The sequence below is a fragment of the Lutra lutra genome, chromosome 14 (genome assembly GCF_902655055.1).
Source record: "Lutra lutra chromosome 14, mLutLut1.2, whole genome shotgun sequence".
Classification (NCBI taxonomy): Eukaryota; Metazoa; Chordata; class Mammalia; order Carnivora; family Mustelidae; genus Lutra; species Lutra lutra.
In genome coordinates this window covers 54896009-54914767 of record NC_062291.1, presented here as the reverse complement: position 1 = coordinate 54914767, position 18759 = coordinate 54896009, and the positions used below count along the sequence as shown (strand labels likewise).

Here is an 18759-nt window from a genome sequence, read left to right as displayed (position 1 = left end):
ACGATCTTTTAAGATTAATAATCATTAATTGATTGACTAATAAAAAGCACCAAGAAGAAAAGCAATTTCTGCTCTCTGCTTATGCAACAGATATACATACACATACACATACACACACCCTGGGCTCTTGGGTTGATCGGTAAGTTAAGACCCTTTATATATTTTTTGTAGCTCCCTTGAGTTGACAGAAAGACCACGAGTTCCCCCACTTGCCTGCGACACCAGGCTTGAGGCAGTGTGGAGTCCATTTTGACCTTGCTGTGGCCTGTTCTCCAAATTCCCTGCACCATAAAGCCACGAAACCCAGCTCGTTTCGTGGTCTTTGGACTGGTTCCAAGGGGAAGGCTGTGGGCAGGGCTGGGAGAAGGCCAGGGGGTTGCTGATGAGGGTCTGTGCTATTGCTGGGGGGATGGTGAATGGCTCAGAGGCCATCTGGGCGTCCTGGGGAGATTTCCACTTCAGGACTCAAAGGCCAGCTGAGCTTTGATGGAAAGCAGTTGCCTGGCACTCTAGCATGCTCACGTCACTTGCGAGCTGTGTTCCGAGTATGGAATGTAATCAATGTTATGCACGTAATGTAACCAGTTTGTGAATGGCTTCCTTTTCTTACCAGTTAGAGCAGATTCCAAGTTACTCTCTTCATACACATCTCCAAACCGGGTTTGAAGGCCTTTTTGAATATTCACCACCAGGGGGCACTCAATCACCGAAAGTCAAAGTTAGAATCTTAATCCCAAATCTTGACTAAAGTTGCCTACAACTCAGGCAGGTACCTTGCCGTTTGAGACACAAGATAGATGATTGATGCAAAAACAAAGCGTCCCATTCGAGTGGGGCTGCGGTGCTAGAAACAAAGCAGCCTCTTGGGTGATGCAACGCTTTCAGGTTAGATGTTAGGCTGTTGCTCAGATGGGTCAGCTCCCAGGCAATTGCAGAACTTCTGGGAGGTTCTTTAGCATGGGAGAGAAGCAGACAGAAGCTTCTTTTTTACTTTTCTTTTACTTATCTTTTCTTCAGCTTCATTGAGGTATCATAGACAAAGTTGTTTATTGAAAGTATACAGTGTGACAGTTTGACCTACCTTATGAAAGGTTCCCACAACTACACACCGGTCACCTCACAGAGTTAATTCCGTGAATGGGAGACAGACACTCAGCTTCTCCTCTCTAAGCAAACTGCAGTTTTGCGATACCTTTGGCAGCTGTCGTCCTCATGTTAGACATTAGGTCCTCAGGCCTTACTCATCTTACAACTGAAATTTGTACCGCTCTATGCACCACTCCCCACTTCCCCCACCCCCCAGCCCCTGGCAAGCACCATTCATTCTATTCTCTGTTTCTGTTAGATCCGTTTTTGCAGAGGTGTGGGGGGACCTCCACACAGAAGTGATAACGTATTTGTCTTTCTCAGGCCGGCTTATTATCATGGATGATCCATTATCATGGATGAACCTGGCAGAGGACCCTCCAGCTTCATCCATGTTGGCACAAATGACAGGATTTCCTTCTTTTTACAAGGCTGAATTATATGTATCCATATACATACATACATACATACCACATTTTCTTCATTTCCTCATCTGTCAGTGTATACTTAGTTCCTTCCATGCCGTGGCTATTGTGAATAATGCTGCAGTGAACATGGGAGCCCGGGTGGCTCTTTGAGATCATTATTTCATTTGCTTTGGGTAAGTGCCCAGACGTGGGATTGCTGGATCATAGGACAGCGCTGTTTTTCATTTCTTAGGGAACTTCCATACTGTTTTCCACAGTGGCTCGCCTGTTTGCGTTCCCACCAACAGCACACGAGCCTCTCCTTTCCTCCGCATCCTCGCCAACACTGGTTATCTCCTGTCTTTTTGATAATAGACATCCTAACAGGTGTGAGATGACATATCGTTCTGGTTTTGATTCGCACTTCCCGGATGACTAGTGATGTTGAACACCTTTTCACGGACCTTTTGGCCATTTGTAGGTCTTCTTCATCTCTTCGGGTCCTTTGCCCATTTTTTAATTGGGTTATTTGGGCTTTTTCCCGTTTTGTATAAGTTCCTTGCATATTTTGGATATTAACTGCTTATCAGATGTGTGGTTTGTAAATACTTTCTCCCATTCCGTGGGTTTCAATTTTGTTGATTGTTTCTTGTGCTGTGCAAAAGCTTGTTTTTTGTTTGTTTTTTTTTGAACAAGCTCTACTTGCTCATTTTTGCTTCTGTTGCCTGTGTTTTTGGTGTCAGATCCAAAAAAGTCACTGCCAAGACTAATGTCAAGAAGCTTACCCCTTATATATTCTTCTAGGAGTCTTGTGGTCTTGAGTCTTATGCTCAAGTATTTAGTCTGTTTTGAGGTGGTTTCTGTGTATGGTGTAGAATGGGGCTCTGGTTTCATTATTCTGCCTGTGGCTGAATCACCATTTCTCAAAGAGACTATCCTTTCTTCATTGTGCATTCTTGGTGCCCTTATCAAAAATTCATTCTGTCCTTTCTCCACTGTGTACACTTGGCACCTGTTTTGGAAATTAGTTGATCACCTCCCTATGCATGCATTTATTTCTGAGTTCTCTGTTCTGTTCTGTTGGCCCATGTGTCTGTTTTTATGCTAATATCATACAGTTTTGATACTATAATTTTTTAATACAGTTTGAAACCAGCCAAGCATGGTGCCTCCAGCTTTGTTCTTTCCCAAGGTTGCTTTGGCATTCTATCTCCCAGGTGGTGGAGAGGGTCTGTAATCAGTACAAGTGGAGGACAAGTGGAGGATGAATAGTGATTCAGCGATTGAAATGAGGGGTTCTGGGGAGCTAGACTTTAGCCATGGCCACATGGTTACTCTCTTTTCCTGTTTTAGATCCATACGCTCATGTCTCCTTCCTCCATCGAAGCAAAACCACAGAGATCATCCACTCAACTCTGAATCCCACATGGGACCAGACCATTATATTTGATGAAATTGAAATCTATGGGGAGCCCCAGACCGTTCTACAGAACCCACCCAAAGTTATCATCGAACTTTTTGACAATGACCAAGTGGTAGGTAATTTAGAATTTCTAAGATGGCTTGGGGAATGATGGAGGTCTATTGGGATATTTGCTGGAGAATTTAAGGATTGCTTGTTTCTCTAGGGCAAGGATGAATTTTTAGGACGAAGCATGTGCTCTCCTCTTGTAAAACTAAACTCAGAAACGGATGTCACGCCCAAACTTCTCTGGCACCCCGTAATGAACGGAGACAAAGCCTGTGGGGATGTCCTTGTAACTGCAGAGTTGATTCTGAGGCAAAAGGTACTTACTGAACTCGCACGCATACATCCTTCCTCGTAGCTGTGTAAGATGCATGCTAATATTCCACGACACCATTTACTTGAACTAACATGAGGCATTGATGTTCCCATGTTTGTTTTACAGGATGGCTCCAACCTCCCCATCCTTCCCTCACAAAGGGCGCCAAATCTATACATGGTCCCCCAGGGGATCCGGCCTGTGGTTCAGCTCACTGCTATTGAGGTACGCAGCTTTCCCTCAGTTTTACTGATGAAGTCAAATGACATAGCTACAGAACCGGCCTCTCCCAGAGGAAATGGAATCTTGCTACATATTCTCTTGCTGTCTCCAACTTCCTAGAGAATTTGTCCAAAAATCTGAAATAACGCATGAAAACAGCTTGTCGCAATAAGAACTGGTCCATTCCAGCGTTCCTGAGGGAATCTAGACTTCTCATTTACTAGGAGCTGGAGAGTGCTGAGTTTCCCCTGTCAGCTGGAGAGCTGGGAGAGGGAAGGCAGACTGAGAGCAGCGTGCCTGTGTGCGTGTGTGTGTGCGTGTGTGCGTGCACCCACGCGGGTGTCCAGAGAGCAGGGCACCCGCGCAGGGGGCCGAAGGTGAAGAGAAGGGTGGGAGCAATGGGAAATGGTGACGTGTCGGGCAGAGCAGACACAGGCTGCTGGAGCTAACGGGTACCTTCGTGGATAGTGTCCGGTCCGCCCTCTAGTCTCCCCCTTGTGCAGTCAAGCTGCCGTTACGCTGAGATTTCCCTTCTCAGAGAATCTCTGTCTTGCTCAGAGATCCTGAAGACCAAAGCAAATAGCTTTAAATAACAGCCTTTGCTTTTGAATGCTTATACATCAGACACCTTGTTAAGGAATTTACACTTGGGCCACAGAATGACCCTGTGGTAGATAGGACCCGTCAGTCTGTTGGCAGACGGGATGGGGAGCTTCCACACTCGCCAGGGTTCCCAGCCAGGATTCGATTCCCGCACCCCTCACTGCTCTGCATTTTAGCAGCTCAGGCCGAAGAAGAGGGACAAAACTGCTTTCTCTGCATGACCTACAGGCTTTCTAGGATAAGAGTCTCAGAGATTTTAGGCAAATCTGTACAAGTCAGTCTTAAAGAATTTACCAGTTATAAAGGAAGAATTTTTCCTTTGAATATCATTTGTGATTCACTGAGTTTTCCTCCTCTCTCTTTATATTGCTTTCTTAGATTCTAGCTTGGGGCTTAAGAAACATGAAAAACTACCAGATGGCTTCGATCACCTCCCCAAGCCTCATTGTGGAGTGTGGAGGGGAAAGGGTAGAATCAGTGGTGATCAAAAACCTAAAGAAGACGCCCAACTTCCCGAGTTCTGTTCTCTTCATGAAAGTGGTACAGTATTCTAATAGCACATGTGTGTTGAGTAGCTGAATTGTATTCAACATGTGGATATATAGAGATCACATCCCCTCCCGTGCCACACACATATAATTTATTTATTTCTAAACTCTGACAGCAACTAGAAAAACCCTGCCTTGGATTCAGCCTGCCAGTGACTTTTCTCCCTCAGATTCTCACACTGTAGGTAATGCTTTCTTGAAGCTTCACACATCTCCAGTGATATAGAAATATTTGTGAAGAATACTTATGTCTTTCTCAAATAAACTTCCCATCTAGTCAGCTCTCAAGTACAGGCTTTTGGTCCCTGCCCTGGAGGGTGGAACACGGACCCTCAGTCCTGCCCCTGCAGGTGTACGTGGACTGGAAGCATCCAGACGGGGATTGGCTGGCTGGGCAAGGGGCAGCTGCAGAGCCCGCTTGGGGTGATGGGGCCCGTGACGTGCCCCACCTCCAGTGGAGGGCACCCACTTGGCTCCGTGGAGGTCCCCCCCTGGTTGTTAGGAAGGGACAGAGTCAGATCCGGCTCACGGCCCTCTGTCATAGATCCCACAGGGCTTTGTAGCCAGAAGAGATCACCCGGTCCTTCCACTTTGAAAGCAGTTACATCCTTAGTGTTTCGTTTTGTTTTTTAAAGATTTTATTTTTTTATTTGTCAGAGAGAGAGAGAGAGAGCACAAGCAGGCAAAGTGGCCGGCAGAGGCAGAGAGAGAAGCAGGCTCTCCCCTGAGCAAGGAGCCCAATGCAGGACTCGATCCCAGGACCCTGGGATCATGACCTGAGCCGAAGGCAGCGGCTTAACCAACTGAGCCACCCAGGCATCCCTTGTTTTGTTTTGTTTTTTTAAGAAAAGTCTTCCTTTCTCACTGTACTATATAAAAGAGGGAAAATCAAGGCATTTCCTTAGCATGATGGAGCAGAGGCCCAGCACCTGCACATTCTGTTTCCCTCCCTAGTCATGTGATGTCACTAACACACCCTTCTCAAACTCTAGGGTCATGGGGTTTAACGCCTGCTCTTACAGATGAAGAAACTGAGGGCTAGAGGGGGGGGGCACCTTATCCAAGTCCCACAGTAAGTGTCAGGCCACACCCTTCAGGCTGCGGCCCTTGTGCTGGAGGTGACGACTGGACAGCCTTGAGCCAGCCACATGTTGCCTTTGGTCTTGCCCAGCTGGGCATGTGGCTTTCAGTCCTCATATACCCGCTTTGGAGGAAACCCAGAAGTTAACTCATTTACGTAGGGACACAGCTGGCAAGCAGGTGGCCAGAATCTGAACTTGGGTTCCTTCAACTCCAGAGTCCATGCTCTTTCCCCTACAGTGCTGCAGGTGGGGTGCGCCTGGACGCTCCAAGCCAGAATCCCAAAGTGATGGCCTCAGGCCACTCCATCCAGCCGTGCCCACTGCCCCAAGTTCCGGTCTGAATCTAGTCTCAGTGGGAGTGACGAGAGCTGCTCCACCCACCCCAGCTTCTCCTCCTGTGCAAGGCCAGAGATGAAGCTTTCTCTGGAGCCCCTACCAGGCACACCCAGGACCAGCCCACGATTCCCTAATCAGACAATGTCACTGAGGCCACCGAGGCCACCAAGTTCCACGTGGAGGAACAGGAGGAATCAGGGGGAAAGGAGCTTGGAGTCTTATCTCAGTTCCTTCTAACTGTGAGCTCATTCTGACGAAACGCGAACTGCACAGTGTCCCAGAGCACAGCCAGGTCCTAATGCACTAGGCTAAGTGGATCACACGCAGCGGTGTGACCTTCTATGACTGAGGACGTGACTGGGGCCTTGAAGAGCTGAGGTCATGCAGCTCCTAGGGGCAGAGGGAGGGTTTGACCCCAGACATGAGTCTGGCTCGAGGCTCATGTCCTAGGTATGACACCGCTTGCCTGTACACACATTCCTGAGCTCCTACTGTGAGTCCCCGGAGCTACATCAAACGGGCCAACAGAGTCTGGGTCAGTCCCTTTGGTAGGGTACAGATGAGTGACACCTGGTTCTGTGACACCTCCCCCCCAGTTCTTGCCCAAGGAGGAGCTGTACATGCCCCCGCTGGTGATCAAGGTCATCGACCACAGGCAGTTCGGGCGGAAGCCTGTCGTCGGCCAGTGCACCATCGATCGTCTGGACCGCTTTCGCTGTGACCCTTACGCAGGAAAGGAGGATCTCGTGCCTCAGCTGAAAGGTAAGAGGCGAGTCTATAAATACCATTTGGGGCTTCTTGTGGGTGACCTGATTTAATCTTTCCCAGCCTCCTCAAGATGAAAATGCACATGCAGATGAGCAAACAGTTTGATTTACAGTGGGCTGTGTAACCTCCCCAAGGTAATATAGGTAGTAAGTGGCAGAGGTGGGTTTCAGTTCCCACCTTGTTTTGGGGGGAATCCAGTGCTCAGACTACTACCTTCTGAAGGAACCTGTCCCAGGCCGAACATTCGGTGTCTCTGCCAGAAATGTCAAGGGCTTCCTCAGGTTGTCATGTATCAAGCAAAGAAGACAAACAAGGAAGTGAGGTCGCCGTCCAACGTGACAAATGTTTTGATGTGGAAATCCAGGGGTCCCCTCCTGAGCACTGAAGTGGGGGGAGAGGTTTTATAGCTTTCCACCTGTCGGCCTCGGGAATACATCCCATGATTGTGATGTAACTGGAAAAATGTTCTTTCATGGTTACCCATGGAGGAAAACCTGACGCATGCTGAGTTTAAATGGCTTGCCTTAGGTCACGGGATTAGTAGATGATAGAGCAGGCACAATACTTAGGTTAGGCGCCCAAGAAATAATAGCTAGTGAATAGCATTTTGTTATTGCCCATTCAGTAATGACTCGTTTGTAGCTTACTAGGTACAGGGCCCGTGTTAGGGGCTGGGGACTGGGACACAACAGGGAACAAGGTCCCAGGGCCCCTGACATCATGAGATTAGGCCCCGTGGAGAATCCAGACACACTCAGTTGAGCGCGGCTGCTTCAAGACTGAAACAGAGGTCTTCTGTTTAAGCAGTTGCAGTGCTAACCAGTTCTATTTAATCTTCTAGAAGGTTTGGAATTGATTTTACAGAGCAGATATCTGAAACTCATCTGTTACATGGGTCTGAGCAACCTATGTCCCTGATTAAGGGAAGGGGAAAAAATAAAATCCACAATCACACTTAGGCAAAAAAAAAAAAAAAAAAAAACCAACAAAAAAAACCTATATGAGTTTACCCAGAAATTTCCCATGCCGAGCATTTTGTGTTAAATTGATAATACCTAAAATAGCAACATTTTTTAACAACAAGAATTATTGTCACTGCAGTATTGTTGTGTTTGGGGTTACTAAATGGGAGAGAAACTGTTGTCCTAGCATTTTTCCTAATGCTTTCATGAGACCAAGTTCTTTGATCCAAATGTGTGAAATTCTGCGATCTTCTCTGGCCTCTGAGTGTCGACCTGTTGGTGTCTATTAGTCAGGGGCTGGGTGGGTTGGGCCTCGGGCAGAGGTCTCCTGGTTAGTGACTGTATGTAATCAACGTGAAGTGTGGTCAGGGTTTCAGAGAATTCTTGGAAGAGGGAAATCCTTAAGGAGTATGGGGTGGGAGGAACATAATGTTCCCAAGACCAGAATCTACTATTTTAGATCAATCTGGTCCTTTCTTAAAACTAGAAATAGGGTAAGAATTGAGGAATATATTTGGCTGGCTTAATGTTGAAGCCTACAGGGTAACTTTTTCCTCCTGTTCCTGAGGCTTTGTTGCTGTGAGGCTGGTAAAGCAGAGAGCTGGTAAGAAGGAACTCAAATACAGTTGTGTTCCCACTTGCCTGCCCGACTAGCTGTCACATTCTAAGTTTTGTGTGTGTGTGTGTGTGTGTGTGTGTGTGTGTGTGTGTGTGTCAGGAGTTTGGGGGGAGACTATCTTGCAAATGCAGAGACTGCTGATAGACGCAGGGGTTCTGTGTGGGTGTAAAATGACCTCACATAGCAAGTGGGGTTTCATAGATGTTCAGTAAATGTCAGTCTCCCCAGCCTCCCCAGGGTCCCCCTGATCGTTTCCAGCATTCACTGAGCACCTACTCTGCTCTGGGCTCTGATGCGTTAAAACACAGACTTTGGGGTCACACAGCCCTAGGTCATCTACTTCCACTTCTAAGTGTTTAACTTGAAGCACGTAACTTGCATTCCCTTAGCCTCCATTTGTTTTTTAGTCTTTGTAATGGGAATAATGGTGCATATTCTGCAGGACTTTTTTTTAAGATTTAATTTTGTTTATTTATTTATTTATCTGTTTATGAGAGAGCAGAGTGAGCGAGAATACAAATAAGGGGAGAGGGCCTAGGGGGAGGGATAAGCAGGCTCCCCTCTGGGTAGGGAGCACAATGTGGGGCTCGATCCCAGTACCCTGGGATCGTGACCTGAGCCGAAGGCAGCCACTTAACCAGTTGAGCCACACTGAGGTGCCCCCATATTCTGCAGGATTATTGAGGGGTTAAATGAGATAAAGTATGAAAGAGGCTTAGTCCACTGCCTGGCACATGGTACCTACCTAAAAAATGTGTCTTTCCTCCCCTGTCTTATGTCCTACATGGGTGGGTTAAACAGAAACTTCTTTTAGCTTGACAGTTCATTCTGTCCGGGTGCTGGCCTCCTGGTGACTGACTGCCCAGTGCCATCTTCCAGAAGGGGTAGACATACCCCTCACCACACCCCTAGCCCAGGTTGAGGCTTCAATGAAAACAAACCTGGCTAGTCCGGGGCTACCCTTGAGCCCTTGCTCTAGTCCCAAAACCCAGATCCACAGATACAGTTGATCCTTGAACAACGTGGGGAGTTAGGGGCGCTGACCTTCACACAGTCAGAAATCCACGTACAGCTTTGAGTCCCCTAAAGCTTAACTTCCACTGGCTTCCTGCTGACCGGAAGCCTTAAATACCAATAACATACACAGTCCATCAACGCATATTTTGTATGTTGTATGTATTATATGCTGTATTCTTACATACAGTAAGCTAGAGAGGAGAAAACATCAAGAAAATTACAAGAAAGAGAAAATACACTTACAGTACTGTACTGTATTTAAGAAAAATCCACATATAAGTGGACCCACACAGTGTTCAAACCCGTGTTGTTCAAAGGTCAGCTGTCTTCTGTGAAATGCCTACAGCCAGGGTGATGCCTCCCCCCAGTGCACACACTGCGGGAACGGGGGTGGAGTGAGCCCTTGTGCCTGCAGACCTGATGTGGGCAACTATTCGCCCTGCTTGGCCCTTCTGTGTCTTGGGAACAGATTCCAGGAAACTGAGGCTCCTGTAGATGTAGGTTCCCCTCCCCCCCACACCAGCATCCTGAAAACATGTATTGACACAATTGACACCATTCTTTTTGGAGTCCTTCCTATGTACAGGCACTGGGCTCATTGTCCAAGACGAGAGAAAAATGGGCCATATCATTCCTTAAAGATGTCTAATCCTACATCACGCTTTGGGAAAAGTGATGAGTTACCAGGTCACCTTCTCCATTCGGGTGTGGGCCTCTACTCAGGAAGTCCCCACCCATGAGGAAACTCTACCTTCCCCTGTGACTGCTGAATTTGAACTTGGACTAGAATGTTCACTCCTGTATTTTTCCAAGCATCTTAGGTGAGAAACTGTTTGCCTTGCAGCCTCCCTTCTGTTGGCCCCGCCCTGCCGGGATGTGGTCATCGAAATAGAAGACACCAAACCATTACTGGCTTCAAAGGTAGGTTTCAGAACTGACCGTTCGATAATGTCAGTTTTATTTTCCAGGTGGCAAGGTACTGGGCGAATTCAGTCAATCACCCGTTCAGTGCAATTAAAATAATAATAACCAAGCCAGTTTGTAGAGGTAGAATAAAGAATCCGAAGCTTACACTCATCAGCAGTTAAGATGACGTTGTGTAGACTGGTGTCCTCTACCCTGGGTCACCCAGGAGACTTAAAACAGGACCAGGCCCTACCCTCCAAGAGGAAGAGGGCCTAGTAGACATCAGTGTATCTAAAAATCTCTCCACATGTCTCTAACGTGCTGGCGGGTCTCAGAACCATTGGTGTGGGCAGGCTGAATGATACCATGTGCTAGAAAGAGAAATTTCAGGAGACAATTTATAGTTAAGGGTTGTATACATAAGGCCCTTTATATACATTTTCACAACTGCTCTGGAACAAGGCGGTTTTAGATCCTATTCTCTAATCTGCCTCCAGTTTTCCTGCTTCCCATTGTCCAACCAAACATTCAGAACAGGGATGCATGTAGCAGAGAGTTTTTTTCCCTACATGAAGGATAAGCATCATGGATTTTTAATGATCCAATTTGCCCGGGTTATGGGGTATCTTAGATTTTTATACTCACTGTGGTTTCAAAGTGAAGAAATTGGTGGAAATGGTCACTCAGGACGCTATTTTAAAACCATTCCAGCCAATTCTACAAGAAGGAAAGGGGAAAAAAATGTAAAAAAGGTCTCAGTCCAGAAAAAAGAAAACATCAAATATCTCCCTGTTTGTGTTGGCATTTAAGATAGACTTTGACAGCATGTTTTAATGTGCAAACTGGCCAAAAAATGCACATGATTGCACTTTAATATGTTATGTCCATAAACAGTGCCTTTTTAAAAAATTCACTTCCTTCCCACTTCATTAAGCTCACTAACAACTGGACCATATTAAATGTGGTCCCCACAGCCAGCACTACGGAGCTGTGTATCCGATGCTGTTCCCTGGGAATCCTCCACAGTCGCAAATGACAACACCAAATTTGCACAATGACCACGTTCACTTTGTAAGCGACCTCATGTATTCCCAACAAAACAGTAGTGGCCCAGGGAGAAGTTAAGGGTTGTATACATAAGGCCCTTTATATACATTTTCACAACTGCTCTGGAACAAGGCAGTTTTAGATCCTATTCTATAATCTGCCTCCAGTTTTCCTGCTTCCCATTGTCCAACACTTGTTATTCATGCCTGCTGTGTCCTCACTAGCCCCACGTAGGGGGGGTCAAGAAGAGTAAGGCCGATCTATGCCAGTATTCTCACTCATTTCTTATTAAGAGTTAACAGATGACTAGGTTAGCAACAATACATTGTGAAAGTTTCCTTTACATCATGGCATCTGAGTTGCCGTCTCACAGGATCGGGGGTGGGAGTGGAAGGTAGCGTTGGGCAGTGTTAGGTAGGTAGTATTTGGAACACCATCGTTCAGGCAGGAGTCCCCCTTTATCTGCAGTTTCGCTTCCCGTGACTTCCGTGACCCACGGTCAGTGGCAGTCCTGGCAGTCCGGAAGCTGATGGTCCTCCTGTCAGATCACCAGAAGGTCAGTCGTAGCCTAACACCACGTCACAGTGCCTACATCATCCACCTCCTATCCTCTCACCACGAAGCATTTTATCATCTCCCATCCTCACGAGAAGGGTGAGTTCAGCACAAGAAGCTGTTCTGAGAGAGACCCCACATCCACATAAGTCACTACTGTGTCCTGTTACAATTGTTCTGTTTTATTACTAGTTATTACTGGTCTCTTACTGTGCCTAGTTTGTAAATTAAACTTGACCGTAGGTATGTGTGTCTCGGACAGAACATGTGTATCTGCGGTTCGGTACTACCCGCCGTTTCAGGCACCTGCGGAAGGTCTTGGAATGTACGTCCTGCAGATAAGGGGGGACGACCACCCTGTAAATGGCTTTAATCGGCTTGCTCTGCTAACATCTTGCTGACGTACTCTGTGTCCGTAAGAAAGACTGGTTGGAATCGGCCCTAGAAATCGGATTCCGCCTGTTTGCCAGGGAGACAGTACGCACGGATGCAGCGTCAGGCGAGGCCGGGCGAGCTTCGGAAGTGCCCATAACAAGCTGTTGCTGCTGCTTCCCTCGTGCCCCTGACATGTGCTTACGTCAGCCGTCCCCTGGCCCAGGCCGGGGAGATGGAGAGGGCGGGTCAGAACCCACAGTGCTGTTGACGCGAGTGGAGGCGAGGGCTTCGGGGGACAGTCTCGTTCGAGCTCACAGAAACACACACCGTTACCCTGTGAGCACCTGGGGAGTTGTTAAGTTGGGCTCAGCACGACCACAAGAGAAGTGAGAAATAAGTACTTGGGGCAAGCTGAGAAGTGCTTGCTGGGTAGCGCGGTCGTTCCTATGTGGCCGTTTCAACAGTTACCTTCCAATTCCAGTGCTTAAGCAGTATGTCTACAGCACTCGGCAAAATGGCTTCTCCAAGGACAGTGCATGTATGTATGCATGAGAAGGAAATGCATGAAGCTGCTTGGGACCGCGGGGACCTCGGGCTACACGCTGGACTTCTCCTTTCAAACTCCTTCTGATACTAGATTTTGGAGTGAAAGGCGATCTTTAAACAAATGTGACTGTTGTAAGCCCAAGGGAGACTCTTGCCATGCAGAGAGCATAAAGCAAGTTACTCCGGTTAACTTTTCTGCATGAACTAATGAGTAGACAGGTGTGAATAGATTCTCCCGTGTTAATCTTCATGTTTAAAATCAGGCATTTGTTTTGAGTTGCGCTTTTTAACTCACAAGCTCTTCTTTTCTTCGAAATGATTTCAAATCACTGAAAATAGATGTGAATACATGCACTTTAAAAATCTTTTTTAAAAATTCAGGAACTGTTTGGAATGTGAATACCCTTTTGATGTAAAATGCCTCTCTCCAAAATCTCCATTTGGCTGTGATTTAACCCGTAATCCTGCTTTGGGACGAATCTAATCTAAGGAATCGTGGCATCTGTCGGTCTCTCTGCCTCTCTTGGCAATTCTGTGTGCTGGAGAAATGTCCATCAGAAACCAGTGAGGCTGCTTACAAAGGAAGCCTGTGGCCCCCTCATACAACAGCTGTAGGGAGTGCCTGTAGTGAGCTGTTCTCTCCTCACACGAGACATGAACTCAAAGTTAGAATTTCAGTAAGGGTTCTAGCTAGCAGTCCCTCAGACTGAGGTGAATTTGGGTGATGTACCAGCAGGCTCCAAGCAAAAACTCAGGCTCCACATCCTAGTTCACCGTTCGCTCATCTCTCGGATATGCCCTGAGATCAGGGATGGATTCTCCTCACAGAAGCTCAAACAGAAGCATTTGACCGTGAGAGACTTGACATCTTAGAACAGTTATGGCGGACGGATCTGTATTTGGTGCAGGCATGGAGAGAAAGCAAGGAAAGGTTCCTACATGATGAAATTGCAGCCGTGCTGGACACGAACATCCCATAACAAGAGTCTGTGAAGGGATAAGAATTAGGCCCAGCTGAGGAATACTGTAGGAGCTAAATGAAATGGAAAGTTCGGGGCAGGGTGATGAGCAGCTGGACTACCAGGCGCCCAACCCTCCCGTCTTGTGACCGCTGTGCTGGCAGTGAGATTAGCTGACTTTCGAAACCATGGAATGTGGGTGGCTACCTCCAGCCTTTTCATTTTAATACTATTCATAACTCATTTGCACATTTTCAGAGAAAAAAAAAACAGTAAGGTGTGTTTAATTGTGAGCTCATCTTAGATATTCTAAATAATCCATCAAAAATGTTGATAATACAAAGCATGCGTGAAAACTAATTTCTCCTTCTCTCTTTCTCTTCAAACCTAATGCTCGTGGGGTCTCCATGTCCGTGTGACCTTCTATGGTTTGCCCTCTTCCTGTGAATCACGTGAGAAACAGCTGACAGAAAAGGTAACTGTTTTACACGTTTTGCTAGATTTAAGATTTATTTTAGACTTTCTGTCTGTAGCTGATATGTAAAGAAACTTATTTTAAATCCAGCGTTGGGTTACTGACTATAAAGGGGAAAGAATGTGTGTGTGTGTGTGTGTGTGTGTGTGTGTGTGTGTGTGTGTGTGTACACGCATACGGCACACAGATAAGAAATAGCTTTTCTTGGGGCGCCTGGGTGGCTCAGTGGGTTAAGCCTCTGCCTTCGGCTCAGGTCATGATCTCAGGGTCCTGGGATCGAGCCCCACATCGGGCTCTCTGCTCAGCGGCGAGCCTGCTTCCTCCTCTCTCTCTCTCTGCCTGCCTCTCTGCCTGCTTGTGATCTCTCTCTGTCAAATAAATAAATAAAATCTTTAAAAAAAAAAAAAAAAAGAAAAGAAATAGCCTTTCTTGAGTGTTCCTTCTCCCCCTCGCCCCCTCCCAGACTAAGTAAGCAATGAGTGGGCCTGATGAGGCTCTGTTCTTGTCAGAAATTTGAGTGGAATTTTTGGCGGCATTTTATAAACTACAGGCTTCTACAGTTCAAAAACGTTTTACAAGTGACTCTGATATGCTGTCCCCTCTGTACAACCAAGAACCACCCAGCGAAACCGGAGGTTCTGAACACTGGCTGTGTGTTGGAATCGCCTGACGAGTTTTTGAAGGCATATTGGATGCCCAGGACTCACCCAGGGATGGGTTGGGAGCCACTGGTCTAAAGGACCCAGAACACCTCCCTATTTTTATTTCACATTTTATCATTTTTAAATATATTTTTTAAGATTTACTGATGTGAGAGAGAGCATGGGGGGGGCAGAGAGAAGGAAACAAGCGGACACACCGCTGAGTGCGGAGCAGGACGCGGGGCTCGATCCCAGGACCCTAACACCATGACCTGAGCCGAAACCAAGAGTCAGAGGTTTAAACAACTGAACCACCCAGGTGCCCCACATTTTATCATTTTTTAAAGCTCTTTCTCCTGATAATCTTATCTGATTCCCAAAACAACTCTCTGGAGTGGATGGAGGCAGGCAGTGTTATTACCCTACTCAGTGGATGAAGAAATTGAGACTCAGAGCTATCGGACAACTCGCCCAAGCCGGTATGGCTTGTACCATGAGGGTATGGCTTATATTGTAAAGGATGGGACTTGAATTAGAACCAGTTTTTCCACGGCTCAGCTTAGCTTTGTTTTATAATGCACCGCTGGCTAAAAAGAAATGAAATAGTAGAAAACATATGGGAGTTTTGTTTGTATATTTAATATCAAGTCAACAGGATGAAAAACTAAAATCAGACTAATGAGTAGGTTGTATCTGTAGTATGTAAGCAAAAACATCTAGGATCGCTGTGCGCATTAGAGCCAAACACATTTCACTGGCCGCCAACAATGGTCATTTCCCCTGCAGCTTCTGGGTGGAAGAGTCCCAAATCCTGAATCCATGGTACATGTCAGTAAAAGTCCTATACTGTCCTCTGTGTCAGGTTCAGAAGTACTGATTTCTCTTAACCTATGTGGGTTTTCCTTGATTGCAAATCCATGTCAACACTAAAGATTTTTCCATTTCAATGTGTCTTTCATTAGGAGGAAGAAATCGTTGACTGGTGGAGTAAATTTTATGCTTCCACAGGGGAACATGAAAAATGTGGACAATATATTCAGAAAGGCTATTCCAAACTCAAGGTACCTGGGCCTGTACTGCTGTGGGTGAGGGATTGGCATCCATGAAAACTGACCAAAAGGTCCAGTGGAGGGACTGATGGGGAAGGGCCAGGAGCCCCTCTTGCGATGGGCTATGGCTTTGCCAGGAGCCTGAGGACAGCTGTTGATTTGTGGTTATGTGACTGCCACTTTGGGGCCTGGGGGCAACTGATAGAGGGCTGGGAATCGACACCACTGATGAGGCCAACAATGATCCAATTCGACCCAGGGAATCCTAGAAGTCATGCTCTTGCAGAACAGCATGAAATGCCAACATGCTTTATTCTGTCCACCAATCAGGGATCCATTTCACTAGCTGAAAAGTTGATTCTGTTACATAGGTATAATGTTCCATCACAACCGTGGGTGCATGTGTCCAGGAGGAAGGCGAACTGTTGAGCTAGGCAGACCTGGCTACCTGTGATCTCCTGGGTTAGTGTTTGGAGTTTCCAATTCCTCATTCTGGTTTTTAATCTGTAATTCGCTTAACTAGAAGCAAATGCTAACGTTTTCAGAATACTGCATGGGAGAAAAGATCTTTAAAATGAGAAATATCTAGCCATTAAAATGATTTTCCCCATCAAAGTAGAAAAACCCCACATGGTTCCATGTTGTCATCATAACATCTCAGTGCAGCTTAAGAAACACCAGCACGTAAAGAACCACTAATTTAGAAAAATTATCAAACTGGTCGAGTAGATGAATCCGAAATCCACCCTCGCTCCCTCCTGCCTTCCTTCCCTCCTTCCCATTCTTTTTCTTCCTCTTCTTCTGGTTTTTTATGGAGGTAAAATTTATGTACAATAAACGACTCCATTCCGTGGGTTGTGATAATGGTATACACCTGTGTGAACCACCCCCCAAAACAAGGCAGAGAACACTTCCGTCGCCACAGAGAACTCCTGGGCACCCCCTTCCAGCCAATCATCCACCACTTCCCATCCCTCTGCGAGGCCGCTGATCTGCTTTCCTCACCATGGATTGCTTTCACCTATTTTTATACTCCGTAGAAATGGGCTCATGCCGTGTGGCTTTTTGTGTGTGTTTGGCTTTTCTAGCCCAACCCTGTCCTTCCGAGATCCATCCCTCCATCCTGTGCACCAGCCGCTTGTCACTCCTTACTGCCGAGTGCTGCTTCACTGTGTGGGTACGCCGCCCTGTGGGTCCCCGTTCTCCTGACAGGGAAGCCGCTTCAGGCCTCCTCCTGCCATGTGGACACGTGTCCATTTTTCCTGGGTCAGTCCTTAGGGATGCGGTCTCTGCATCATGGAAGAGCTGGCTGCTGAACTCGAGAAGAAAGTGCCAGATGTCTTCCCCAAGTGGTTGTAGCATTCTGCCCTCCTGCCGGCCACAAGAGGGTCCCAGCGGCCCCAGCCACCTGCCTAGGCCCACTTGGTACTGTTGGGTTTTTCGATTCTCGACGCCACCTGTATTCTAGTGAGAAGTTAAGACTCTGTGGACGTTTTTTCAGGTATACGACTGTGAACTAGAGGATGTAACAGAATTTGAGGGCCTGACAGACTTCTCGGATACTTTCAAGCTGTACCGAGGCAAATCAGATGAAAATGAAGACCCTTCTGTGGTAGGAGAGTTTAAGGTGAGTAAAATATGGGGTTTTGTGCTGTTTCAAATCCACCTTTGGTTTCTTTCTAGAACTAGGATAAAGGATGACCAGCCTCTGGGGCAGGGACATGTCCTCTGACGTCTGAAGGAAGCTGGAAGCTGATGACAAGGAAAAGGGCCACAGGACCCTGGGATAGAACTCTCCAGGCCATTTTCCGTACCTTCCTTTCACCCCGCCCACGCCGTCGAAGCCTGGGTCCTTTAGATTCGGCATCCCCGAGCCCTTGTCTCCCCATCCTCTCCCCACTGCCTCCTCCCAGGCTTTCTGCGGGCGCCCTGCCACAGCTTCCCATCTGATGGTCCTCGCCACCTTTCCTCCCGCTCCAGTCCATGCCCCACGCAGCCCAATGTGACTGTGTTTCTAGACTACCGAAAGATGTTGGGCTTCCATGGCTCAAGTCTCAACTCCTTCCTCAGACAGAGCTGGCCTTTCCCAAGCCACTTTGCTCCCTGGCTGCCCCGCCCTGCCACTCAGGACGTCTCCCCAGCCCCGGGCACACCTGTCCTCTCAGCTGGGAGTCTTGGGACAGGCCCTTCCTCTTTGTGGTCTGACAAACTCCTACTCCCCCCTTTCGAAGCCAGCTCAGGTGTCACCTTCTTTGTGAAGTGTCCCCTAGTCTCTTCCGGTGGAGTGACTCACTGCTGCCGTGGGCTCCCACAGGTCTGGCGTCAGTCACCACTAAAGCACCTTTCACAGGGCAGGTATTGGCTTTTGTGACTGTCCCTCCCTCCGACTGCAAGGGGCAAGTCCCAGGCGGCTATGCTGCTACTTCTAATCCTTCCCAAAGCAGACGTTGTTAATCTATCCGAACATTCTACCCTACCCACCCCCCATCCACGTCCCTGTCCCCATATTTGTCCCTGCGGCGTCCCAGCAAGCAATCCAAGAAGGCCTGAGAGGCGAGCCTATTTCACATTCCTGTGGCAGGCTGGGTTTCCTGAGTTCACGTTTGGGTCCCCAGGACCTGGCACAGAGCATAGTAAGTGCTCACTTCCCACTGCTTTGCGGAACAAGTGGAACTGGAACCAAGACCCACAGGGTCTGGATCCAACTGGACTGCTCTCTCTCGTGCTTAAGAGCAGGCTTCACGATCAGGGTTATGGCCTGGCAAGCTGGCC

The 18759-nt window shown here is 47.4% G+C and overlaps 1 protein-coding gene across 5 annotated transcripts in view; it reads left to right on the top strand.

Moving 5' to 3' along the window:
• Positions 1-18759, top strand: part of MYOF (myoferlin) — a 154587-nt gene that overhangs the window by 115523 nt on the left and 20305 nt on the right. For 3 of the 5 annotated variants that reach the window (XM_047701815.1, XM_047701814.1, XM_047701818.1), the window contains 10 exons: positions 2847-3028; positions 3122-3280; positions 3404-3502; positions 4481-4642; positions 6665-6830; positions 10279-10355; positions 12799-12855; positions 14286-14297; positions 15901-15999; positions 17489-17614. In XM_047701815.1, coding sequence (XP_047557771.1) covers positions 2847-3028; positions 3122-3280; positions 3404-3502; positions 4481-4642; positions 6665-6830; positions 10279-10355; positions 12799-12855; positions 14286-14297; positions 15901-15999; positions 17489-17614 — 1139 coding nt within the window. The remainder of the gene's footprint in view (positions 1-2846; positions 3029-3121; positions 3281-3403; positions 3503-4480; positions 4643-6664; positions 6831-10278; positions 10356-12798; positions 12856-14285; positions 14298-15900; positions 16000-17488; positions 17615-18759) is intronic. The other 2 variants (XM_047701817.1, XM_047701816.1) reach the window with 1 other exon arrangement.